General features: G+C 33.6%; 3 protein-coding genes and 1 pseudogene across 6 annotated transcripts; 1 reads left to right on the top strand and 3 right to left on the bottom strand.

The window, feature by feature from the left end:
* The first annotated feature begins 460 nt into the window (after window positions 1–460).
* Window positions 461–3738, top strand: LOC137732494 (peter Pan-like protein; annotated as a pseudogene). Its single transcript, XR_015957427.1, has 8 exons — window positions 461–618; window positions 732–811; window positions 935–1115; window positions 1259–1489; window positions 2745–2837; window positions 2916–3103; window positions 3169–3362; window positions 3479–3738. The product of XR_015957427.1 is annotated as a peter Pan-like protein (transcript).
* Window positions 3739–3849: 111 nt separating this feature from the next.
* LOC137732493 (mitochondrial zinc maintenance protein 1, mitochondrial) lies at window positions 3850–4997 on the bottom strand. 2 transcript variants are annotated; one of them, XR_015957426.1, is made up of 3 exons: window positions 4626–4997; window positions 4222–4413; window positions 3850–4133 (listed from the first exon to the last, which is right to left on the bottom strand). XR_015957426.1 is itself a non-coding variant. In XM_068471810.2 (2 exons), exons 1-2 carry the CDS (start codon window positions 4864–4866, stop codon window positions 4057–4059), a joined length of 318 nt encoding a protein of 105 aa, XP_068327911.1. In that variant the 5' UTR covers window positions 4867–4991; the 3' UTR covers window positions 3850–4056. The 2 variants fall into 2 exon arrangements, 1 of the variants encoding a protein (XP_068327911.1); XM_068471810.2 differs by lacking the exon at window positions 4222–4413 and having other exon boundaries at window positions 4626–4991.
* Window positions 4998–17574: 12577 nt separating this feature from the next.
* On the bottom strand, window positions 17575–22320 carry LOC137732390 (uncharacterized). 2 transcript variants are annotated; one of them, XM_088688310.1, is made up of 7 exons: window positions 22011–22101; window positions 21211–21277; window positions 20925–21049; window positions 20744–20805; window positions 18832–20655; window positions 18496–18640; window positions 17575–18387 (listed from the first exon to the last, which is right to left on the bottom strand). In XM_088688310.1, exons 3-7 carry the CDS (start codon window positions 21043–21045, stop codon window positions 17720–17722), a joined length of 2820 nt encoding a protein of 939 aa, XP_088544436.1. In that variant the 5' UTR covers window positions 21046–21049; window positions 21211–21277; window positions 22011–22101; the 3' UTR covers window positions 17575–17719. The 2 variants fall into 2 exon arrangements, with proteins under 2 accessions (XP_088544436.1, XP_068327799.2); XM_068471698.2 differs by lacking the exon at window positions 21211–21277 and having other exon boundaries at window positions 22011–22320.
* A 5100-nt stretch (window positions 22321–27420) lies between these two features.
* LOC137732652 (zinc finger protein 3-like) lies at window positions 27421–27861 on the bottom strand. The gene has a single exon (XM_068471953.2). It carries the CDS (start codon window positions 27859–27861, stop codon window positions 27421–27423), a length of 441 nt encoding a protein of 146 aa, XP_068328054.1.

The following is a 27861-nucleotide window of genomic DNA, read 5'->3' on the forward strand; positions in this document are numbered from 1 at the left end:
AGAAGATAAGACAATGGGATGAGTTTAGTACCACTCAATGTTAAGGGCATATAGGCGAGAAAATAATGGTATTACCCTTTAAAGTGTGTTAAGTGACTTAAGTTGACGAAAATTTGAATATAATACTAGAGAAAAAACTAGTAATTTTTATTCAATTTAAGAACTCACTTTATCGAAAAAAATAATTCAGAAACTAAATTCACACTTCACTCTAGTTTTTAATTTTGCTTTCTCAAAGTTAAAAAAGGTTAAGTTCTCCCCTCCACCACTGATTGAAAAGAACAAAAGGTCCGCATTATTCAAATTTTCAACTTTCTTATTTCCCTTACTTTTTACCATAGGGTAAAGGTAGAGACTATACTAAGCCAACAACATTCACCCTGCCATGTTACTAGGGGTTAACCCCGAAGCAGCCCAACCAATCCCAACGCTCCTAAGGAACCCAACGACGTCGTTGCATCTTGATTTCCTTAGTATGATTCAACGGTTCGGATGCGCCTAATAAACAACCTAATTTGCCTCGGGCGTCCTCGTCGCTGTTTCTCCTCGGTCATCACCTTCCTTCGTCTAAAACCTCACACAGAGACCGAGCTCCCCCAAAACCCTAAACGCCCAAAGGTAATTTTGTTTAATTTTTCAATTAGTTTTAATTATCTGACGAGTCCCTAGCATAAATTCACTCTCTCTGTGCTCTAAATGCGTATAATTATTTTTGTTTTAATTTTTTGCAGTATTAATCACAAAGATACGAAGCTGAAATTGCAAACGCTGAAACTCAATATTCTTGAAATCGATGGCTCGCTTCAATAATGTAAGCTTGAAATTTTGATTTCTGTTTGGATGTCGAGAAAATTGAATGAAATAGGTTTTTTTTTTGTTGTTAATTTTCTCGGAAACGTAGTTGATTGTTGTGTTTTTGAAAATTTGAAAACAGAAGAAGAAGGTGTTTGTGAAGCCGGTTTCGACGAAGAAGCAGGCTAATGTGGACCATATCACAGGGGATAAAATCCCAAGGAGCTTTGTGTGTTTCCAGATGCAAGTTGCCTGGTCCTCTGAGGCAGCTTCAAGCTGATTTGAGGAAGCTCATGCTTCCCTACACCGCCCTTAAGCTTAAGGTATGCAAATATTCGTTCCGTCTTTATATATTTCACAATGCTTTATGATATTTGATTTGTTTAAATTTCAATTGATTTGAAGAGCTGATGAAAATGAGAAGAATGAAGTAAAGAGCTGAGCTTTTTCCGCAATGTTTTTGCAGGAGAAGAGGCGGAACAATCTTAGAGACTTTTTGAATGTGGCCGGGCCTATGGGGGTTACACATTTCCTCATGTTGTCGAAAACTCCAACTGCACCATACGTTAGGGTTGCGAGGACACCTCAAGGCCCAACGCTTACATTTAAGATACAGGAGTACTCTTTGGCGGTTGATATTGCGCGGTCTCAAAAGCGTCCTAGATGCCCGGCAGATCTTTTTAAGAATGCCCCCTTGGTAATCTTAGATCAACTCTAGCGTTGGAGCCCTCCCCCTGGCAATACACTATTCAATTCACCTAATGAACAGTAAGTAGCCCTGGTAATAGAATTTGTATCTCCACCGTTACACATCAATAGCCCTGGCAATAGGCAATAAAATATTAGTATTTTTTTTATTTATAAAATAATACAAAATAATTTTAATTGTAATATCGGATAAGATTTTTAATCGTTCTCGTTGCGCCACGTGTCATTATCCGAAGTATTATTAAATAATACAAAATAATAAAATTATTGGTGATGGATTTCTGATAAGATTATTAACCAATCACGTGTCATTTTGTTGAAAAAAAATGGATTCAAACTTTGAGACAAAGAAAGGAATGTGATTGAAAGTAGTTGAGAAAATATGAAATTGTTGTGTAAGGTAGATGATAATGAGAAGGTATTTATAGAAAAGTAAAAACAATTTTTTTTACAATTTTTTTCAGATTTTTCAGATATTTTTTTGAATTTTTTACAATTTTTTTTAAATTTTTATTCAATTAATTAATCTCTGCCGTTGGATATAAAAAAATTTGAATTCCAACGCTCCAGATTGTGCCACGTGTCACAACGGTAACTTTTCAGATTTTTAAAACTATTTTTTCATTTATTTTTTAATTTATAAAGCATTTTAATATCCACCGTTCGATCTGAGATCAATGGTGGATATTAAATCTGACTTTTTTTTTTTTTTTTTTACCGTTGAGATCTAACGGTCCACATTAAGTGACCGTTAAGATCTAATGCACCGTGGGAAGCCACGTGGCTTCCCAACGGTAACTGACAATTGCTTTTTTAAATTTTTTTTGTGTCGGCGACGCGCCCCCACGCGCGGGTGGGGTGCACGCGCCTGACACAAAAAAAATTAAATAATGCGCTAACGCCACCCTGGCGTCAGCCTTGCGTCAGCCCCACCTCGGGCTCAAGGCCTGGCAATCCCTCACGGGCCTGGCCCTCGGGCCTCCCCCTGCCTTCGGCCTCCCCCACGCTGGAGCGACGCCACCGGCCCTCGGGCTTCCGTTTTGGACCCCTTCCCCCGAGCAAAACCCCACGCTGGGGATGCTCTTACATGTCTATCACAATATGCAAGAAAGAAAAGTAGACTGAAATGCCCCTTTATCTCTTTCATTCTCGAACGGCTGCTTAGGCAAATTCATCTTGTTTAAGGTTTCACGAAAAGGATATCATAAAATGGGTTCTAACAAACAGTGGTTTTTATTTCATAGATTGTTCTTTCTGGTTTTGGGACTGGAGAGCAACATTTGAAGCTCACAACGATACTGTTTCAGAACATCTTTCCAGCCATTGATGTTAACACTGTAAGTTCACGAAATGATACCAACCAGTTGTCAGATTTATGTTCCCCGCTGAGTGTGGTCTTGCTGTGAATGTTTCAGGTGAAACTTTCTTCATGCCAAAGAATAGTGTTGCTTAATTACAACAAGGACACAAAACTGATTGATTTCCGGCATTACTCCATAAGATTACAGCCTGTGGGTGTCTCCCAGAGATTAAGAAGATTTGTTCAGAACCATCAAGTCCCTGATCTCCTTTCCCCCGCTCTCTCTAATTTTTTAGTTATTTAGTTTTCTATTATTGGGTTTGCATTTTGAAAGTGGATTAAACTTGATCTTTTATCTTATTCCGAAGGGCTGGTTACGGATCAGAAAGTGAAGCAGATGATGAGGCAGCGACTGTGACTTTGGCTAATGATCTAGGTAGGGTTAATCGGGCTTCCTCTAAAAGTGCCGTCAAGCTTCAAGAGATAGGACCCAGAATGACTCTTCAACTCATGAAGATTGAGGAAGGTTTGTGCACCGGTGGAGTCATCTTCAGTGAATATGGTATGTTAATCTTATCCTGTCCTACATTTCTTGTGATTTTGACAGAGTCTGCACTATGACATTATGATTAAGAGAAGACGAGTGACAATTATATGCTTATCCTTTTCTTTGATTAGGAAATGGCGATGGGAAGAAAAAGGAAGACAAACATGAAGATGAGGAAAACGATGACGAAGATGAAGAAATTGATGATGAAGATGAGGAAAATGATGAAGAAGATGGTGAAGATATCGACGAAGACTAACAATTTCAGAAGCTGTCTTTCCTGTTATACGTTGATATTCCGTTTGTAATCGTCAACAATTTGAGTGTTTGCAGTCTATTAAAAGACTGAAATTTTGATGCACCCATCAATGCATATGTTTTGAGGATCCAATCACTTCACATTACTTCTTTCATTTGCAATTGCATTGTTTGCTTTCTGCAATTTAGTCTTTTTGATTGGTTCAACTCATTTGATGGATTGGCAAGGATGAAAATCCAAAACTGCGCACAAAGAATACCGGTTACAAATTTAATCGAAAACGAACAAAATTGTTCAACAACAAGGGTTCAACTTAACTTAATTCTTGAAAACTTGGTAGCAATCAAATGGAACAAAACCCACTCCCCCCCCCCCCCCCCCCAAAAGCACCTGAACCCTCAAAAAACCAGTGAGCACGCCGCCATAAACTTGCAGAAACCATTGCTCGAGTCAAGACTTGGTGCGAAGAAGCTCTTCGGAAGGAACCTCAAGTGTTGCTCCCGCATGATCTTTATCCGGCTTCACTTCTGCAAAATTCAATCAGAGTTTGAACGTTAAACAAATCTCTTTGGAATGCTGTTGATGACAGAAGCAAACACATTATGTACCACTCACCAATCTCAACATCCTGCGTCTCTGTCGCGGTATCCCAAGTCAAGCACGCGATCTGGCATATGAAAAACTAGTATGCGAGAAAGGTAGCGTGAATGACTTGAGATACCGCTGTAATGACATCGGGTGTAGCAACATTTCTCTCCTCAATCATTCCTTACACTAACTTACTAATGCCATTTTATTGGAGCTTCGCTGAAGCAAAAAGCAAATCAGATTTCGGCACCACAACAAAAACCAATCACTGAAATTTAACAGAAAATGCACACAAAAGCAGCCCACACAAGCATTTTAACAAACACATTCAAGGCACTCAAACGCCATCGATTCTTCTCCAACACGTACTTCCCACAACTTCAACAACGGAACGGATTTACGAGAGAGATGAATTGGAAGTGAAGATTTACCGTAACCGCCGCGGGAATTGAGCTTGGCCTGGACGATCATTTCGCTGATGAAACGGCAGGCCTCGCCTGCCTGTTCCAGGAGACTCTGGATCTCCGCGTCTGAGGTCACGTGCCTGCTCTCTTCGAACTTCTTGCGGACCTCCGCCGCCGCGCCGTTCAGCATCGTCACGTCTCCGGCGAACGACTTCCGCGTCGCTCGTAGCAAAGCTTTGTACGCGTTCAGTACTTGTGCTCTCGCCATCTCAGACTCTCAGCTCCGCCCCTCTCAGTCCTCTCTCCCTGCCGTCGGGCCGTCTTTTGCTCTACTCGTACTTTCTCCAAGCACGATGTCGTTTTTGTCAACTTTTACTTTTCTTTTCTTTCAAATTTAGTTAATGTGATGGGCTATTTCAGTGAAGCTGCTTTCCTTTTGGGCCGGCCGGCAAGTGTTAGTATGTACGGTCCATTTAATTTTTTTTATTAATATGAGAGGGATCGCACCACCTATTGTTGGCAGACGTATCTTACATTTACCTTCTGTAACATTAGTGAGTTAGACAAATAGTTAAATTTTAATTAACCATCAAATACGTTTTATATTTCTTCATTATAAAAAGACAAGAGTTTACAACTCGTCGTATACTCAAACTGACCAAATTTTTAACTGGTAATTTTTTAGCATTGTTATAACACTCGTATCTGGATTGAGTATGTTATGGAACATTGCCAATTAGTTTTTAGGGTATACCCGGTATAGTGGCTCACATTCTAACGTTGAAGAGTAATGTTATCAAAACCGCTTATAACAACGTTGGCAAAAATATAAAAGCATCTCCAATGGGAACCCTAAATGGAGTTCCTACAACAGCATTGTCCTCACATTTAGAGACAAAAGGCTACCAATGAGTCAGAATAGAAGTCTTCAAAGTATCTCAATATATGAACTTGACGGATACCTTAAAGAAATCCTCAAATGCGAGGACTGTATGTATAGACTCAAAGAGTAGGCCCATTGTTGATTTCAAGTGGGAAACAACCCCACCCACATGAGAATGCCTTATATTTTCGGAATTTTTGTCTTTTTGAGAATGCTATACAATAGCTTTTCTTTTTAGTGTTTTATATTTTTCTGTAGTTTTTCTCTTCCAAACATAGAAATAACTTTTTGGTTTTTATCAACGACCACAATACTCCAACGAAATATTCCCTCAAAGTTATCCAAAAGCTAGAAGACATAGGTGATGACTATGCACGGTTCTAACTTTCTAACTTTTGTTTGACCAAAAGGAAGAAGGGACTCAAGAAAGCAGAACAGTCAGCCACGTGTGCGGGCAAAGATTGTGACCGATCTTCATGTAACCTTACGTTGCCTTCATTCCCTACAAGCTCAGACCACATCGAAAACAAACGCCAATAGGAGTCCCAATAATGACATCAATTTATATCATATTGGTACACCATTATTCTAGTTTATCCAAATTGAAAGGGATCATTTCCGGATTCCTTCTATCAAATCCACAAAGATCATAAATCTGGACCTTTGAAATTTGATCAAACGGCTACAAACAAGAGTTCACTTTAAAAATTTTAGTAACTTTAGCCGTTGGATCAACTTTCAAAGGCTCGGATTTGTGGCCTTGGTGGAAGGGATCCGGAGATGATCCCTTTCCTATCTGAATACCGTCACGTTTCATTACATAAGGATCCTTTCCTGATCCTTTCCACCAAATCCACAAAGACCACAAATCCGGGTCTTTGAAATTTGATCAAACGGCAACAAACAGGGGTTCACTTTAAAAGTAATAATAACTTTAACCGTTGGATCAAGTTTCAAAGCTCCGGATTTATGGCCTTGGTGGACTTGGTGGAAGGGATCCAAAGAGGTTCCATTTCCTATCCGAATATTGTCACGTTTTGTTACAGTTGTATTTCAATTTTTGTTGGTGACGGTGCAAATGACGTTGGCATGCTTCAAGAAGCTGATATTAGAGTTGGCATTAGTGGTGTTGAAGGGATGCTGGTAACTTTATTTTCTCTTTGTAATGATCGGACAATTACGAGGTTTTTACGAATTTCAAGATACAAACTCGGAATTATCGCACTTCTGAAAGCGAGATATATAATATATACAAATATATATATATATATATATATATATATTATATTCATATTCTAGAAAATGTTTGTGGGCTTGGGCATGAGTTTGGGATGCGTCTCCCTACGCCTAAACCATTAATTTTATTTTATTTTTTAGTTTTTGTTTTTTCCCATACCACAACACCAAACTATCATCTTCATGTGATAGAAAATGTGTTTTTGATGAAAATTTTCTTATAATCCATGTCAAAAAATCTGAAAACAAGGATATAAATCTTAATCTAAAGGAATTTCAATCTAAATAAAGTAATGTAGGAAGAAAAAAATATTCAATGGAAAAAGAAAAAAGGTGAAAAAAATAGAAAATGATACGATCGGTACTTTGGTACCGATTCTTTTCACTAGTAGTTGCTAGTATGTTAGAGACAATATTGCTAGTATGTAACGACAATACATGAACTAAGTCGCTAGTTACATACCGATCCACCCATTTTCATTTTTTTTCTTTTTCAGTTTTTTTTTCTTTTATTTCTCTTACCATAACAACAAACTATAATTTTCATGTTCTTCAAAATATATTTTTCTGTACAAAACCTATTATAATTCATATTTAAACACTTGAAATCAACGATTTAAAACCTATATTTAAAGATATTTTTTGTAATTTTCAACTTTAAGAATCAATAAAAAATAGTTTTGAGACCTAATGAACGGTAGGATCACGTCTAAACATCTTGCAACATTTTCCATAACTCCGAGACAAAATATTTTTTAAAGCTAAAAATTTCAATTTTTTCCGTAATAATTTTCCAATCGATTTTAAGAAATTTTACAACATTCGTTGTAATCCAAGGTTCGATTTTGGGATGCGTCTCCCTGCGCCTAAACCATTAATTTTATTTTATTTTTTAGTTTTTGTTTTTTCCCATACCACAACACCAAACTATCATCTTCATGTGATAGAAAATGTGTTTTTTATGAAAATTTTCTTATAATCCATGTCAAAAAATCTGAAAACAAGGATATAAATCTTAATCTAAAGGAATTTCAATCTAAATAGAGTAATGTAGGAAGAAAGAAAAATTCAATGGAAAAAGAAAAAAGGTGAAAAAAATAGAATGAGATACGATCGGTACTTTGGTACTGATCCTTTTCACTAGTAGTTGCTAGTATGTTAGCGACAATATTGCTAATATGTAACGACAATACATGAACTGAGTCGCTAGTTACATACCGATCCACCCATTTTCATTTTTTTTTTTTTCAGTTTTTTTTTCTTTTATTTCTCTTACCATAACAACAAACTATAATTTTCATGTTCTTCAAAATATATTTTTCTGTACAAAACCTATTATAATTCATATTTAAACACTTGAAATCAACGATTTAAAACCTATATTTAAAGATATTTTTTGTAATTTTCTACTTTAAGAATCAATAAAAAATAGTTTTGAGACCTAATAAACGGTAGGATCACGTCTAAACATCTTGCAACATTTTCCATAACTCCGAGACAAAATATTTTTTAAAGCTAAAAATTTCAATTTTTTCCGTAACAATTTTCCAATCGATTTTAAGAAATTTTACAACATTCGTTGTAATCCAAGGTTCGAGTTTGGGATGCGTCGCCTTGCGCCTAAACCGTTAATTTTATTTTATTTTTTAGTTTTTGTTTTTTCCCATACCACAACACCAAACTATCATCTTCATGTGATAGAAAATGTGTTTTTGATGAAAATTTTCTTATAATCCATGTCAAAAAATCTGAAAACAAGGATATAAATCTTAATCTAAAGGAATTTCAATCTAAATAAAGTAATGTAGGAAGAAAGAAAAATTCAATGGAAAAAGAAAAAAGGTGAAAAAAATAGAAAATGATACGATCGGTACTTTGGGACTGATCCTTTTCACTAGTAGTTGCTAGTATATTAGCGACAATATTGCTAGTATGTAACGACAATACATGAACTAAGTCGTTAGTTACATACCGATCCACCCATTTTCATTTTTTTTTCTTTTTCAGTTTTTTTTTCTTTTATTTCTCTTACCATAACAACAAACTATAATTTTCATGTTCTTCAAAATATATTTTTCTGTACAAAACCTATTATAATTCATATTTAAAGACTTGAAATCAACGATTTAAAACCTATATTTAAAGATATTTTTTGTAATTTTCAACTTTAAGAATCAATAAAAAATAGTTTTGAGACCTAATAAACGGTAGGATCACGTCTAAACATCTTGCAACATTTTCCATAACTCCGAGACAAAATATTTTTTAAAGCTAAAAACTTCAATTTTTTCCGTAACAATTTTCCAATCGATTTTAAGAAATTTTACAACATTCGTTGTAATCCAAGGTACGAGTTTGGGATGCGTCCCCCTGCGCCTAAACCATTAATTTTATTTTATTTTTTAGTTTTTGTTTTTTCCCATGCCACAACACCAAACTATCATCTTCATGTGATAGAAAATGTGTTTTTGATGAAAATTTTCTTATAATCCATGTCAAAAAATCTGAAAACAAGGATATAAATCTTAATCTAAAGGAATTTCAATCTAAATAAAGTAATGTAGGAAGAAAGAAAAATTCAATGGAAAAAGAAAAAAGGTGAAAAAAATAGAAAATAATACGATCGGTACTTTGGGACTGATCCTTTTCACTAGTAGTTGCTAGTATGTTAGCAACAATATTGCTAGTATGTAACGACAATACATGAACTAAGTCGCTAGTTACATACGGATCCACCCATTTTCATTTTTTTTTCTTTTTCAGTTTTTCTTCTTTTATTTCTCTTACCATAACAACAAACTATAATTTTCATGTTCTTCAAAATATATTTTTCTGTACAAAACCTATTATAATTCATATTTAAACAATTGAAATCAACGATTTAAAACCTATATTTAAAGATATTTTTTGTAATTTTCAACTTTAAGAATCAATAAAAAATAGTTTTGAGACCTAATAAACGGTAGGATCACGTCTAAACATCGTGCAATATTTTCCATAACTCCGAGACAAAATATTTTTTAAAGCTAAAAATTTCAATTTTTTCCGTAACAATTTTCCAATCGATTTTAAGAAATTTTACAACATTCGTTGTAATCCAAGGTTCGAGTTTGGGATGCGTCTCCCTGCGCCTAAACCATAAATTTTATTTTATTTTTTAGTTTTTGTTTTTTCCCATACCACAACACCAAACTATCATCTTCATGTGATAGAAAATGTGTTTTTGATGAAAATTTTCTTATAATCCATGTCAAAAAATCTGAAAACAAGGATATAAATCTTAATCTAAAGGAATTTCAATCTAAATAAAGTAATGTAGGAAGAAAGAAAAATTCAATGGAAAAAGAAAAAAGGTGAAAAAAATAGAAAATGATACGATCGGTACTTTGGTACCGATATTTTCACAAATAGTTGCTAGTATCTTAGCGACAATATTGCTAGTATGTAACGACAATACATGAACTAAGTCGCTAGTTACATACCGATCCACCCATTTTCATTTTTTTTCTTTTTCAGTTTTTTTTCTTTTATTTCTCTTACCATAACAACAAACTATAATTTTCATGAGCTTCAAAATATATTTTTCTGTACAAAACCTATTATAATTCATATTTAAACACTTGAAATCAACGATTTAAAACCTATATTTAAAGATATTTTTTGTAATTTTCAACTTTAAGAATCAATAAAAAATATTTTTGAGACCTAATAAACGGTAGGATCACGTCTAAACATCTTGCAACATTTTCCATAACTCCGAGACAAAATATTTTTTAAAGCTAAAAATTTCAATTTTTTCCGTAACAATTTTCCAATCGATTTTAAGAAATTTTACAACATTCGTTGTAATCCAAGGTTCGAGTTTGGGATGCGTCTCCTTGCGCCTAAACCGTTAATTTTATTTTATTTTTTCCCATATCACAACACCAAACTATCATCTTCATGTGATAGAAAATGTGTTTTTGATGAAAATTTTCTTATAATCCATGTCAAAAAATCTGAAAACAAGGATATAAATCTTAATCTAAAGGAATTTCAATCTAAATAAAGTAATGTAGGAAGAAAGAAAAATTCAATGGAAAAAGAAAAAAGGTGAAAAAAATAGAAAACGATACGATCGGTACTTTGGGACTGATCTTTTTCACTAGTAGTTGCTAGTATGTTAGCGACAATATTGCTAGTATGTAACGACAATACATGAACTAAGTCGCTAGTTACATACCGATCCACCCATTTTCATTTTTTTTCTTTTTCAGTTTTTTTTTCTTTTATTTCTCTTACCATAACAACAAACTATAATTTTCATGTTCTTCAAAATATATTTTTCTGTACAAAACCTATTATAATTCATATTTAAAGACTTGAAATCAACGATTTAAAACCTATATTTAAAGATATTTTTTGTAATTTTCAACTTTAAGAATCAATAAAAAATAGTTTTGAGACCTAATAAACGGTAGGATCACGTCTAAACATCTTGCAACATTTTCCATAACTCCGAGAAAAAGTATTTTTTAAAGCTAAAAAGTTCAATTTTTTCCGTAACAATTTTCCAATCGATTTTAAGAAATTTTACAACATTCGTTGTAATCCAAGGTTCGAGTTTGGGATGCGTCTGCCTGCGCCTAAACCTTTAATTTTATTTTATTTTTTAGTTTTTGTTTTTTCCCATACCATAACACCAAACTATCATCTTCATGTGATAGAAAATGTGTTTTTGATGAAAATTTTCTTATAATCCATGTCAAAAAATCTGAAAACAAGGATATAAATCTTAATCTAAAGGAATTTCAATCTAAATAAAGTAATTTACGAAGAAAGAAAAATTCAATGGAAAAAGAAAAAAGGTGAAAAAAATAGAAAATGATACGATCGGTACTTTGGTACCGATCCTTTTCACTAGTAGTTGCTAGTATGTTAACGACAATATTGCTAGTATGTAACGACAATACATGAATTAAGTCGCTAGTTACATACCGATCCACACATTTTCATTTTTTTTCTTTTTCAGTTTTTTTTTTCTTTTATTTCTCTTACCATAACAACAAACTATAATTTTCATGTTCTTCAAAATATATTTTTCTGTACAAAACCTATTATAATTCATATTTAAACACTTGAAATCAACGATTTAAAACCTATATTTAAAGATATTTTTTGTAATTTTCAACTTTAAGAATCAATAAAAAATAGTTTTGAGACCTAATAAACGGTAGGATCACGTCTAAACATCTTGCAACATTTTCCATAACTCCGAGACAAAATATTTTTTAAAGCTAAAAATTTCAATTTTTTCCGTAACAATTTTCCAATCGATTTTAAGAAATTTTACAACATTCGTTGTAATCCAAGGTTCGAGTTTGGGATGCGTCTCCCAGCGCCTAAACCCTTAATTTTATTTTATTTTTTAGTTTTTGTTTTTTCCCATACCACAACACCAAACTATCATCTTCATGTGATAGAAAATGTGTTTTTGATGAAAATTTTCTTATAATCCATGTCAAAAAATCTGAAAACAAGGATATAAATCTTAATCTAAAGGAATTTCAATCTAAATAAAGTAATGTAGGAAGAAAGAAAAATTCAATGGAAAAAGAAAAAAGGTGAAAAAAATAGAAAAGGATACGATCGGTACTTTGGGACTGATCCTTTTCACTAGTAGTTGCTAGTACGTTAGCGACAATATTGCTCGTATGTAACGACAATACATGAACTAAGTCGCTAGTTACATACCGATCCACCCATTTTCATTTTTTTTTCTTTTTCAGTTTTTTTTCTTTTATTTCTCTTACCATAACAACAAACTATAATTTTCATGTTCTTCAAAATATATTTTTCTGTACAAAACCTATTATAATTCATATTTAAACACTTGAAATCAACGATTTAAAACCTATATTTAAAGATATTTTTTGTAATTTTCAACTTTAAGAATCAATAAAAAATAGTTTTGAGACCTAATAAACGGTAGGATCACGTCTAAACATCTTGCAACATTTTCCATAACTCCGAGACAAAATATTTTTTAAAGCTAAAAATTTCAATTTTTTCCGTAACAATTTTCCAATCGATTTTAAGAAATTTTACAACATTCGTTGTAATCCAAGGTTCGAGTTTGGGATGCGTCTCCCTGCGCCTAAACCATTAATTTTATTTTATTTTTTAGTTTTTGTTTTTTCCCATACCACAACCCCAAACTATCATCTTCATGTGATAGAAAATGTGTTTTTGATGAAAATTTTCTTATAATCCATGTCAAAAAATCTGAAAACAAGGATATAAATCTTAATCTAAAGGAATTTCAATCTAAATAAAGTAATGTAGGAAGAAAGAAAAATTCAATGGAAAAAGAAAAAAGGTGAAAAATATAGAAAAGGATATGATCGGATATTTGGTACCGATCCTTTTCACTAGTAGTTGCCAGTATGTTAGCGACAATATTGCCAGTATGTAACGACAATACATGAACGAAGTCGCTAGTTAAATACCGATCGACCCATTTTCATTTTTTTTCTTTTTCAGTTTTTTTTTCTTTTATTTCTCTTACCATAACAACAAACTATAATTTTCATGTTCTTCAAAATATATTTTTCTGTACAAAACCTATTATAATTCATATTTAAACACTTGGAATCAACGATTTAAAACCTATATTTAAAGATATTTTTTGTAATTTTCAACTTTAAGAATCAATAAAAAATAGTTTTGAGACCTAATAAACGGTAGGATCACGTCTAAACATCTTGCAACATTTTCCATAACTCCGAGACAAAATATTTTTTAAAGCTAAAAATTTCAATTTTTTCCGTAACAATTTTCCAATCGATTTTAAGAAATTTTACAACATTCGTTGTAATCCAAGGTTCGAGTTTGGGATGCGTCTCCCTGCGCCTAAACCCTTAATTTTATTTTATTTTTTAGTTTTTGTTTTTTCCCATACCACAACACCAAACTATCATCTTCATGTGATAGAAAATGTGTTTTTGATGAAAATTTTCTTATAATCCATGTCAAAAAATCTGAAAACAAGGATATAAATCTTAATCTAAAGGAATTTCAATCTAAATAAAGTAATGTAGGAAGAAAGAAAAATTCAATGGAAAAAGAAAAAAGGTGAAAAATATAGAAAAGGATATGATCGGTAAATTGGTACCGATCCTTTTCACTAGTAGTTGCTAGTATGTTAGCGACAATATTGCCAGTATGTAACGACAATACATGAACGAAGTCGCTAGTTAAATACCGATCGACCCATTTTCATTTTTTTTCTTTTTCAGTTTTTTTTTCTTTTATTTCTCTTACCATAACAACAAACTATAATTTTCATGTTCTTCAAAATATATTTTTCTGTACAAAACCTATTATAATTCATATTTAAACACTTGGAATCAACGATTTAAAACCTATATTTAAAGATATTTTTTGTAATTTTCGACTTTAAGAATCAATAAAAAATAGTTTTGAGACCTAATAAACGGTAGGATCACGTCTAAACATCTTGCAACATTTTCCATAACTCCGAGACAAAATATTTTTTAAAGCTAAAAATTTCAATTTTTTCCGTAACAATTTTCCAATCGATTTTAAGAAATTTTACAACATTCGTTGTAATCCAAGGTTCGAGTTTGGGATGTGTCTCCCTGCGCCTAAACCCTTAATTTTATTTTATTTTTTAGTTTTTGTTTTTTCCCATACCACAACACCAAACTATCATCTTCATGTGATAGAAAATGTGTTTTTGATGAAAATTTTCTTATAATCCATGTCAAAAAATCTGAAAACAAGGATATAAATCTTAATCTAAAGAAAGTAATGTAGGAAGAAAGAAAAATTCAATGGAAAAAGAAAAAAGGTGAAAAAAATAGAAAAGGATACGATCGGTACTTTGGGACTGATCCTTTTCACTAGTAGTTGCTAGTATGTTAGCGACAATATTGCTGGTATGTAACGACAATACAAGAACTAAGTCGCTAGTTACATACCGATCCACCCATTTTCATTTTTTTTTCTTTTTCAGTTTTTTTTCTTTTATTTCTCTTACCATAACAACAAACTATAATTTTCATGTTCTTCCAAATATATTTTTCTGTACAAAACCTATTATAATTCATATTTAAACACTTGAAATCAACGATTTAAAACCTATATTTAAAGATATTTTTTGTAATTTTCAACTTTAAGAATCAATAAAAAATAGTTTTGAGACCTAATAAACGGTAGGATCACGTCTAAACATCTTGCAACATTTTCCATAACTCCGAGACAAAATATTTTTTAAAGTTAAAAATTTCAATTTTTTCCGTAACAATTTTGCAATCGATTTTAAGAAATTTTACAACATTCGTTGTAATCCAAGGTTCGAGTTTGGGATGCGTCTCCCTGCGCCTAAACCCTTAATTTTATTTTATTTTTTAGTTTTTTTTTTTTCCCATACCACAACACCAAACTATCATCTTCATGTGATTGAAAATGTGTTTTTGATGAAAATTTTCTTATAATCCATGTCAAAAAATCTGAAAACAAGGATATAAATCTTAATCTAAAGGAATTTCAATCTAAATAAAGTAATGTAGGAAGAAAGAAAAATTCAATGGAAAAAGAAAAAAGGTGAAAAAAATAGAAAAGGATACGATCGGTACTTTGGTACTGATCCTTTTCACTAGTAGTTGCTAGTATGTTAGCGATAATATTGCTAGTATGTAACGACAATACAAGAACTAAGTCTCTAGTTACATACCGATCCACCCATTTTCATTTTTTTTCTTTTTCAGTTTTTTTTTCTTTTATTTCTCTTACCATAACAACAAACTATAATTTTCATGTTCATCTAAATATATTTTTCTGTACAAAACCTATTATAATTCATATTTAAACACTTGAAATCAACGATTTAAAACCTATATTTAAAGATATTTTTTGTAATTTTCAACTTTAAGAATCAATAAAAAATAGTTTTGAGACCTAATAAACGGTAGGATCACGTCTAAACATCTTGCAACATTTTCCATAACTCCGAGACAAAATATTTTTTAAAGCTAAAAATTTCAATTTTTTCCGTAACAATTTTCCAATCGATTTTAAGAAATTTTACAACATTCGTTGTAATCCAAGGTTCGAGTTTGGGATGCGTCTCCCTGCGCCTAAACTGTTAATTTTATTTTATTTTTTAGTTTTTGTTTTTTCCCATACCACAACACCAAACTATCATCTTCATGTGATAGAAAATGTGTTTTTGATGAAAATTTTCTTATAATCCATGTCAAAAAATCTGAAAACAAGGATATAAATCTTAATCTAAAGGAATTTCAATCTAAATAAAGTAATGTATGAAGAAAGAAAAATTCAATGGAAAAAGAAAAAAGGTGAAAAAAATAGAAAAGGATACGATCGGTACTTTGGTACTGATCCTTTTCACTAGTAGTTGCTAATATGTTAGCGACAATATTGCTAGTATGTAACGACAATACATGAACTAAGTCGCTAGTTACATACCGATCCACCCATTTTCATTTTTTTTCTTTTTCAGTTTTTTTTTCTTTTATTTCTCTTACCATAACAACAAACTATAATTTTCTTGTTCTTGGAAATATATTTTTCTGTACAAAACCTATTATAATTCATATTTAAACACTTGAAATCAACGATTTAAAACCTATATTTAAAGATATTTTTTGTAATTTTCAACTTTAAGAATCAATAAAAAATAGTTTTGAGACCTAATAAACGGTAGGATCACGTCTAAACATCTTGCAACATTTTCCATAACTCCGAGACAAAATATTTTTTAAAGCTAAAAATTTCAATTTTTTCCGTAACAATTTTCCAATCGATTTTAAGAAATTTTACAACATTCGTTGTAATCCAAGGTTCGAGTTTGGGATGCATCTCCCTGCGCCTAAACCATTAATTTTATTTTATTTTTTAGTTTTTGTTTTTTCCCATACCACAACACCAAACTATCATCTTCATGTGATAGAAAATGTGTTTTTGATGAAAATTTTCTTATAATCCATGTCAAAAAATCTGAAAACAAGGATATTAATCTTAATCTAAAGGAATTTCAATCTAAATAAAGTAATGTAGGAAGAAAAAAATATTCAATGGAAAAAGAAAAAAGGTGAAAAAAATAGAAAAGGATACGATCGGTACTTTGATACCGATCCTTTGCACTAGTAGTTGCTAGTATTTTAGCGACAATATTGCTAGTATGTAACGACATTACATGAACTAAGTCGTTAATTACATACCGATCCACCCATTTTCATTTTTTTTTCTTTTATTTCTCTTACCATAACAACAAACTATAATTTTCATGTTCTTCAAAATATATTTTTCTGTACAAAACCTATTATAATTCATATTTAAACACTTGAAATCAACGATTTAAAACCTATATTTAAAGATATTTTTTGTAATTTTCAACTTTAAGAATCAATAAAAAATAGTTTTGAGACCTAATAAACGGTAGGATCACGTCTAAACATCTTGCAACATTTTCCTTAACTCCGAGACAAAATATTTTTTAAAGCTAAAAATTTCAGTTTTTTCCGTAACAATTTTCCAATCGATTTTAAAAAATTTTACAACATTCGTTGTAATCCAAGGTTCGAGTTTGGGATGCGTCTCCCTGCGCCTATCCACCACCCTTAAGTGATGGTGAGCATCACCATCATAATAATTTCCGTTAGATAAGTTAAAGTTTCGAGATTAGTGTAGTCGGTAGATTAATCACACTCATTCAACATCAATTAACGTGATGTATAAAGAGAAACATAGTGATCAAACTTATAATCATTCATGTCCATCTTAAGTTAAATTTATATTGTTTCCACACAGAATCTAAACTGAAAGCTCAACTTGTGATGAACAAGAGAAACATAGTGATATGTATAAAATAAACCAATGATTTGAATACTAACAAGTACCCAAATACAACAAGATCGGCAAAAGAAACATATGCAGGAAACTAAGGTGGAGCTGATATATAAACATGTCTCAGGCATTACAATTGCAACATATCAGCAACCACTTCATCTACCAAAGAATCAAATATTTGACCCTCAACATCTACTCCTAGTGCAAATGCATCGGTTTCGAAGTCCAGCCATCTGCCATAGGGGCTGCTCATGTCCTTGCCCACGAGCTCGTCCACCATGCATTCCCACATGCCTTTCCAACATGAGAGTTCTTTGTACACTTCTTCGGCTAAAGACGCCTTTCTCCTCACCATTGCTACTCCTTTGACCCATGCACTGTATCCCCCGCCCACATAACGCCTGCATTTCAAGTCCAAGCATTCACTTGTACAATCAAATAGTTCCTTTCGCCTTACCCTGGACTCTCCACCATCAATTTCGAACTGTCCTCTTCGACATTCCAGCAGATTGAAGAGATGAGGGTTTATGATCTTCCTGGCCCGGCCCAATGTAAAGTCTTGAAACATCAATTCGACATTACATAGTGTCTCCTTTATGTATTCCAATTCCCACTCATTTGATCTCAAAGATTCTTTTATGTGAACTGTAAGTGCTTGGTTTCTTGCCACAGTTCCTGTATATGTTGAAGAAGCGGAATCTGATAACTCGGTGTCAGCTTCTACTAAATGGAACTTCTTGGAACAACTGAAAACATTAACTTCCCGAGCTTGGACGGATGAGCACAACCTGCTTGCTGAAGAAACCAAAAAAATGTGTTCAGGCAACCTAAATAAGACACATTTCAAAATTCAAAGAGTGGAAACAAAATAATAAAAAATATATATACATAAGCATCTTATACCTTCTGTACTATCAGTGGTAATGGAAGAGTCATAACTTTCATTTGAAAAAGAAGATTCCAGAACAGAGACTGGACTAGGATGCCGGCAATGCACCTGTCCAGCTTCAATAGGACTGCTGCTATATTCGTCTGCCTTATCGACTCCCTGAAAATGTTGAATTTTTGTCAGTTACAGTCAGATCAAGTGCAAAGTTATACCACCAGTAATCTCATAACTTTGTGGGAAAAGGAATAAACAAAAGTGGAAAAATGAAAGGATAAAAAGAAGGGGAATTCCACAGAAAAAGACCAGCATTATCAACAGAATTAGCTAGTAATAGTGAAAGTCGGCCCAACCTGAAACTTGTGTTTCAATCTGAATGCAGGAGGAGTGTCAGCTTCAAATCGATCACCCGATTTCTCGGTAACCAACAGATGTTGGTCTCTCTGGTCATTTAACCTTTGCATGGAGCTAACTGCATTATAATTGGGTTTCACGTCCAAATTTGAAGCAGTTGAAGCTGAGCATACTTTTGCAGCTTCACGACTAGAAGATTCACTTCCATAGGATAATTCCCTTAACTTTTGTTCCAAAAGAGCACTCAAAGCATCACCGCCTATCACATTGTAACCCACTGAGGATGGCTTCATACTGTCTGTGTCAAGCAACAACCGTTTACCTCGGTGATCTGTGCAAAGACTGTTGCTCTTCTGCGCAACCAGAGCTGAGATGTCGGTGCCAAGCGGTGATCGTGTAAGTGGGGCTGTGAATGTAAACGAAACAACATCCATGCCTTTCTTTCTGCTATCTTCAGCCCAATTATAGTGCCTGTCACTAACTGGATTAGACTGAACTCGCTTCTGATTTTTGTCACTCAACATATCATCAACAGCACGATCTTTGTTAAACTGAAAGTTTCCATCTATTGATCGTTTCTTCCTCGGATAATTCCCTTCGTTCGAGTAGGACACTTCTTTTTCACTATCCGTTGCCTCTGAGCCCAACTTTCTGGATCCAATTTTGGAATTTCCACTACTTCGAACTGAGCTTTTGTGACGACCAGAAGAAGATTCCCCAGACAGCACTTTTCTACCCTGCCAGTTGGAAACCAAAGGCTTTGAAGGTAATTTCTCTTTATCAACTACACCATTTTGTTTCTGGTTATTCTGCTTAAGAGCACCAGAAGCATTATGTGTAGAAGGTTTCTTGTGCAGATTCTTTTGAACATTCGGTTGGGTCCGGATGGGCTGGTTTGAGATGACCTCATTCTGTTCTCTCTGACCTACCGAGCTTATATTTCTACTTAAATTCTGACCTCTTTTCTGAACATTGACCTTTGCTTGGATTGCAAGAGAAATGGACTTCCCCTTAGTTTCTTCCATCTCCGAAGAAGCCCTGAATGACAAATCGAGAGATCCATTCCAGCTCTTATTCAAAGACTGTCCCTGAAGAGACTTAGCAGCATTTGATTCAACAGGCTTTCGGGACACCGCAGAAGGCTTCGTTTTCTTGTAAGCAGCTCCAACTTTATCTTTTAAATCTTGATCTTTCAAGGTTTCTGAAGAAGACCCAACCAGTGGAACTTTTCGGGATGCCTCCACCTTTTCTTTGAGAGCCTGAACCTTCAGGGGCACAGAAGAGGCCCCTACTAAAGGCATCTTGGCCTTGGCGGTGGCTGGAGGTCCAGGCTCAATAATTTTTGCAGCAGCTTCCATTATGTGAGCAGCATTCCTAGTGGAAACAAAGCCGGGATTCTTAATGGGAGACAAAAGTTTATGGTGTGTGAGCGGAATAGACTTAGCTGATCTAGGAGGCAATGTTTCTGTCTGGAACCTCTCAATTGGCGTGCTTTGCACATTCTGGGCCTTTGGCTCCAAAGAATTCCTGGTAGGGCCATCCATCCTTTTTATGGGATTTCCAGAATACCTTAACTGATCATCATAATAGCACTCGACGTTTCTCCTGTGATAACGAGCATCTTGGAGAGATTGAGTGTCAAAATATGGGGTAGAGTAAGGCTCAGAAAAACTGGATGTGGGTAAGGAGTCTAATCCCATAAGCTTGGCTACCACACTAGGGGCTTTCGCTCCAAGTCCTTCTTCATCTGTAACAGATGAAGCACAACTATAATCGCTGCTACCTCTGATGCTTGACGCTGCCCCAGTTTCATCCTCGTCTACCTAGAAATAAAACAAGAAGTGTAAACAGTATTAGTCCAAACTCCATACCGAAATGGACTAAAGAAATAAGCAATTCTAGAACACTGACCACCAGATGCTGTCGCGTCATTGGCAAGTTCCCATGGCTTTTCTTTCCCAGTTTTGAGCGTTCTAAATAAAAAGAAGAAATCAAAATTCAAAACAACCAACCATGGAATAGGAAAATGATACAAGACCAAAAGTGAAAAACATATATGTTGTATGCGTACGCTGATACAATAATGCTGTACCTGGTGAATCCGACTTGCCAGAGAATAATTTTTTTCGAGACTTTGCAGTCCAGTCAAATAGATGAAAGAAACCACCCACATGACCTGCTCCACTTTTCGAACCTTCTCTCTCAACTCCCATTGTCCTGATGGAAAAAATAAGAACACATCAACAATTAAGTAAAATAATCAAGGAGGAAAACAATTTCTATTCCACTTGATCAGAACAAAATAATTTTATGAAACGTAACAAGTATAACATAACCCATTAAAATGGTAATTAGCACGGAAGTCCTAAGCAGCAAACCTTCACTTAGTTTAGTTGTTTCATGATTCAGAAAAACATTTTCTTCAAAGATCACAGGTACACAATCCTGCATATCAATCTTTTTCTTAGCAAGTCAAATCATACCAAACAATGATAATCTTGTATCAGATGATCTAAAATGTTGTGAGTCCTATATAACCTTCAGGGAAGATTATTTCTATGGTAAATAATTACTAGTCAACTATCGTTCTAGCTTTCGAAATCAAGACACTGTGAACCTCACCAAGAAAGACAATGCTGAGAACTATTGTTCTAGCTTTCGGTATCTTCAAGCATAGACTAGCCTATGAAATTCAATAAGCTGAATCAAACACTGACCTTTCTGCTTCAACTTAAGACATGCAACTCGAATTTACCCTTGCATCATATGCTCTTCAAATACCTAGCTTTCTAAACCCAATAGGATCAACAAATTGCATAACCCGATTCAGAAGATCATCAAACACAAAAATCCCAAATGTCCCTGATCTAAATAAGGTCAAACAAATCCAAAAGACAAATAAAAAGAAAATTTTGCATCTTTGATTCTTTATGCACCTAACTATGAAAAAAGAGATCCATTCTGCAAATAAATAACCGTAAATCAACATTCAGCTCAATGAGTTCCCAACAACCAAATAATTCAAGTAAATTACATAAACGTAGAATATGCAACATTTTCCCAGCAACCAATCGCTCCCCCCAATACAAGATACAAAACAAATCAGACCCAATCCACAAATCCAAAAACCAATAACAAAGATTCCAACTTTTATTGAAATTCAAAGTAAAAAACTTACAAGAACTAGTGGGCAGGAATCAACTCAGCCTCTCTCTCTCTCTCTCTCTCTCTCTCTCTCTCTCTCTCTCTCTCTCTAACAAGTGAAGTAAAGTGAAGGAAGCAATGAAAGATTCAGCAGGATGGAGGAAACACATTTAATGAAAAATCTTTCATTTATTTTCTATCAGAGGTCAGAGTCTTCGTCCAGAAACTCATTTACTGACTCCCCCTGTGTAGTTCGAAGGAATAAATGGGGATAGACAGTGGGACTCTACTGTTTTTTATACAAACATAAATTTTTTTTTTTTTTTTTTTTTGAAAATTAAAAAATATAGTAAAATGCAGAAAAGGTTGTAATTTTCTAACGTCTCTTTAGATAGGGGCTTCATTTCAAATTCCAAATGTGGGCGTTGGAGTGAGGCAGCGAGATAAAGTTACCTGGCACTGCATGCGGAGGATGAGGGTTTGTGACGTGGGAAGTGAGGTGACGGGTACGTGGCAGTTGAATGGGGAGAGGGTATGTAATTCGTTGTACGTACTTCGGTGAGGATAGTGGTTTTTCAAAAGTCAAATAATAGAAGACGAAATGAAGCTCCGGTGCATGTTGGGCTACGACCCGGGAGCCATACTTTAGTTTTCTGTCGTTGGGCCTTGGGCGTTAATGAATTTTTTTCATTTATAAATCGAAAGTGACATTTGAACACACGCGCACACACACACAAAAATAAAAAATAAAAAATAAAAAAATCGAAAGTGTCAGGATCGACGTCCACAAATTATAAATTTGATACCCAATTTTAGTTGTCTCGGTTTACGGCTTAGAATATATAATTGATCTCTAATACTCTTTATATCTTGGTTTTTTTTATAATGAGGGACTGGTCAAATTTAAACCTCCTTTGAACTATTAAGAAGAGAAGTGCTAAAAGTCGATTGGTTAATTTAGCATGTCGTTGCTGTAGTAGTAAGATTTATATTTATTTAATTAGAACAAAAATCGTCGGTCTTCGTTTGTTAGAAGAAATTTCCAACTTAAATTTTATGTACGATGGTTGTTAAAAAGAAAAAAAAATTAGTGTTTCGACCTAGGGAACTCCAACACATTCATAGAAATTAAGAGTAGAAATTCTTCTTCGCTTATTTTGAAGTGTAACAAATATTTTTATGACTCAAGACATGCAAACTACTGAGGTATAGCACAGAATGACCCTTCTTTTCTTTTGGTAAATAAGGACCCATCTTCTAATGAAGTGTTGAACGTATATATTATGATTCTCCTTTTTACTAGTAGAGTGGAACCGGTCATAATCATTTAGTCTAATGTCATTCCATCTATTTTGTTAAGAGTTATTGGAAAAAGTTTTAAATTCAAATCTCATGGACGATAATAAGTGTTTATTAATAACTCTAAATAAAAACAAATGAAGAAGGTAAACTTAGAAACAACGTCCAATGACAGTTTCACACAAAGATCGAATATTTATAGCTATAAGTCAATCTTTACTGGTAACACCATGGAATTCATGATCAAGAGTGGGGACAAATTAGAAACGTTTCGTGTTTGAAAAATTATTAAACTCGATCGTGTTTTTTGGGTCATAGTTTATACGTAAAATCCTATATATACATTGTTAAGGTAAACATTCCAGATCCGGAAAAATTACTAAAGAAGAAGAAGACTCGGCGAGAATTTCAAAAAAAAAAAAGAACAGGCCATTCATCGCATATAAATAGATCACAAATGTCTCTCAAGATTTTCACGTTACTAACCATAAATTGAATAAATCGAGAGGCAGAAAAACATGAATGGATAGATCGATCAATCCCACAAAAATTGAAAGAATTAATTAAACACAATCTTAATTTGAGGCCAAAGCCAAATGCATGCAAAGCTCACTAGCTAGAATTTTCATGAAAACCTCAAATCTGAGATATATCCCTTTGCATTCTCTCAAACTACGCGTACACAAGCGCATAATATTTGTTCTTGAACCAACGTACCCCATTCTTTAAAGCAGTCTTGAATTTGGCTTCAACGGCATAGGACTTGTACTTAGCCACCCGACGTTGTCTCTTGACCTCTGAGTGTCCGAAGTTGTAGATTGAAGATGCTTTGCATGAATACTTTCGGTTTTCCCACGGATAACTTTCGTGATCATGGTCACCGTCAGGCATATATGTTGAACCATAAGTTGGCCTCATCTTGTCCATCTCTCTCATATTTCTTGCCTTTCAATCAAGATTGACGAGGAAAGACAAAGAGAGGTGGACGATGAAAACTTGGTTATGATGGGAGAGCAAGGTATTGTTATAGAGGGATATGTGTGTTGTCATTTTGTCTACAAATGATGTTGATTAAATAAGAAGGGCTTTGGGAAACCATTGTCTTAATTTGTGAGGATGTGACGAGGATACAACAAAAAAAGAACGAGAGGATCTGTGAATGCATAAGCAAAACCGCTCAAACATAAAGAGGGTTTCTTTGCCAAATTAATGTGCATCCTCGGAAATCTGTTCCAAGGAAAAAATGGGCATTTAGAAAGAGTAATTACCACATTTTTCATATAGTAATGTTACACTTATCACATATTTATACTATATTTGTATCATTTTTTTAATAGCTATGTAGGTTCTACCAATACATGCGGATCACATCTCTATTAGAGAAATAGTACAAATGTGGTAAAAGTAACATTTTTTTATCTAGAAATAGATAACACTCGAAAAAAACAATTCTTCCTTAAATATAATCTAACAGTTGTCATATTCAGGGCGTTCATTGATATAGTAATGCTTCATTTGAAACTTGAATTTTTTATTGAGAAGTATTTAATTGTTATTGTCATTCTAAAAATCTAACTGTAAATTTTAAATTTTTTATATTTAGAAGAAAAACTCTTATAAGAGGTGTACAATTAAATTTTCAAGAGCATATCCAAAGGAGATGTCAAAATTTCCGCATTGACAAAAACGGTTAAAAAAAGACAACTTTAGTGTTTTCTAATTGAAATGTCAATTGATTGACAACAAAGATTGTACCTGTTAAATTTGACAACAACTTCAAATAATTTTTAATTAACTATTAAATGCTTTTTATTATTTTTTATTAGTTTAAATGGAAATGCTACGGAGACTCTCTCAAAAATGTATATTGTCTTTTCCTTTTCTTTCATTACCAATGCAATGTTTAAATATTCTTATACCCTTTCTTTCATTTCCTTTCATTACCAATGCAAAAAAGTAAATATGAATTTTATTTTATATTTAAAATTTGACATATTGGGTGGAGAGTAAAATTTTAAAAGTTGTGAAAGTGTCACAAAAGCTGTCAAATTTATTAGCACTCCAAAAATCTCATTCTACACTCCAAACTTTTTATATTGGGAAAAAAAATACACTTGTGAGGAGTGTAAAATAAGATTTTTGAAGTGCCAATAACACTTCCCTTTAAATTTTATGTTTATAATTTGACATCTCCTTTTGAGATAGTCTAAACTGCCAATAATTATATTTTTTGTTAGAATATGTAATGCATGTTACTAATGCAGTGTAAGCATTGTTGTGAGTTTCGACAGAAATAAAACTGCAAAAACAACATCGTTTGGTTAGAGGCAACTATGCATATATGTATATAGTTTGTTTCCTACGGATTGTGATCACTGCTATCTGCATATTGTTATACGTGTGCGATCTATAATATGTAGTAAGGTGTAATGTTTTTTAATAAAAAAAAAGTATGAATTATTCTCTTTTCTTATATTTTAATTAGGTCGACAACATTTTCCTTTTCGGAAACTGTACAACGAACCAATGGCACCGAAGAAGAAATTTAGAGTCCCCATATCCTTGTGATTAGCGGAGAACAGCAATTTTGTCTTAAAATTGAGATTAGTTTGTTTCTTTCCTTGTCAGAGAGGGGCTCTTAAAGAATGGGGCTTTTTTATTATTGTATATTGTTCATTAACACTTGGGTTATTACCTTCCATAGATAATCCTCTAAATTTAAGTATTGTGTAACTTAGTCTAAGAAATAACTCTTACTATTTACCTCTTCTATAAATATAACAACTGAAACCAAAAAATTGGGAGTAAATTGTTGGTGGTATTCACATTACCTTCCAATTTGTTAGGGAAGACTTGGTCTTAGGAAAACCGTTGACTTATCAAAGCAGTGTGGTATGCCCAGCTAATTAAAAAGATGTTAAATCAATGTATGTGTAATTTTCAAAAGCAAAAGAAGTGTATTTTAAAAGAAAACTATCATTATTACTCTAAAAAATTTATTCTATATTCATCACAAGTGTTTTTTTTTTTTTTAAGTATAAAAAATTTGGAGTACAAAATATGATTCTTAAAATGCTAATAACAATACCTTTTGAAAACATATATTCTTTTTTGTTCGACGTGTGTTCCAATAAAACCCTAATACTAAAAGCAAAGTAAAAAACAAGATTTCTAAAGAACTGACAGAAAATATATAGGGGTTTCAGGGCAAGCAAGGAAACGAATGGCTCCTAGCTACTACATGCACCACCATCTAATCAAACAAGGAACAACTCCGTCCTTTCCTTCATTATATTTGATGCGCATGGTAGCCCGTCCCAAGAGAAAACCAACAATAACGAAGGAGGAGACACATGTGCGCACTTATACAGTCAGTGTGTGTGTGTGTGTGTGTGTGTGTGTGTGTGTTCATGCACATCCTCGACTAGTTGGAACTCAGTTCAAAAATTCGAATGGATAGAGGAAAAAACACATAAATTGGCGTTGAATATCCTTTATAATAGATAAAGTTCCACTGCCCGTCAAAAATTTTTAGAGATAATCATGCCGTATTCGGAAAATCTCATTTTTGCTAATTTTTCTTCGGCTCTATTAATCTCATTTAGACTGTAGTATAACCATTTAGAGTTTAAGTTCTAGATTTTTTAATTTAAAAAATAGACTTTAAATTTGAAGTCTCTGACTTTGGGCAATCAACTTTACATTTTATGATTAACTCTATTAACAAATAAGATGAAGGCTAAAGAAAATTCGTGCATCTATGTAACTTTAGATGGCTACGAACTAACTCGAAATCTAGAATTTCTTTTCCTAATATTGAAAAATGTCCCGAATTAGAATTCTCTCCTTCCCATTGATTAGGAAAATAAAATTTCACATGGCCAGCTAGCTAGACTTTATGATTATTAAGTAAGGTTCTCAATATTAAGATCCTAATAATAAAGACATAAATGATCTATTTCATAGCATATGCATCGTTTGATACATTGTAAAACAATGCTTGTCCTTGATGAGCTCTAACATGCAACTTTTTAGGGTTCTCTGGATGGCATTGGAAACCAAATAATTGAACACGCAAGTTCTCAACCATACACGAAATGACAGAAAAAAGCTTTCTAAGTAACCAGTTTATTGAATATTAAGACTCAAAGTCTCAAACGCAGATCTACATCATTTCCTTCATCTACGTTGGGAACAACCTGTTTGATATGTTTGAAGTTCAAGCCATGTGGGTTTCTGGGGGCTACCACAGACGGAACCCGAGCTGCACCAGCATGACCATGATCAGAACCACCATTGATATTGCTTGTGGATCCACTAGAGCCAACGATTATGGGTACACTTGTCGCTACCCGTTGATATTGATCACGATGACCATGATTGGGAGGAGGATGATGATGTTGGACACGGTCTAACATGGCCATCCTTTCAAGCTGCCTTTCTCTTTTGTGTGCGTTTTGATGTCCGCCCAACGCTTGAGAGCTTTCAAACTTCCGGCCACAGTACTGACACTCAAACTTCTTGCTCTCGATGATCATGGCGACTCGGTCACTGTCATCCGTCACCGAAAACCCGAATAGCTTCAT

This window comes from Pyrus communis, chromosome 16, assembly GCF_041283825.1.
Source record: "Pyrus communis isolate YQ-2024b chromosome 16, ASM4128382v1, whole genome shotgun sequence".
NCBI classification, from domain to species: Eukaryota; Viridiplantae; Streptophyta; class Magnoliopsida; order Rosales; family Rosaceae; genus Pyrus; species Pyrus communis.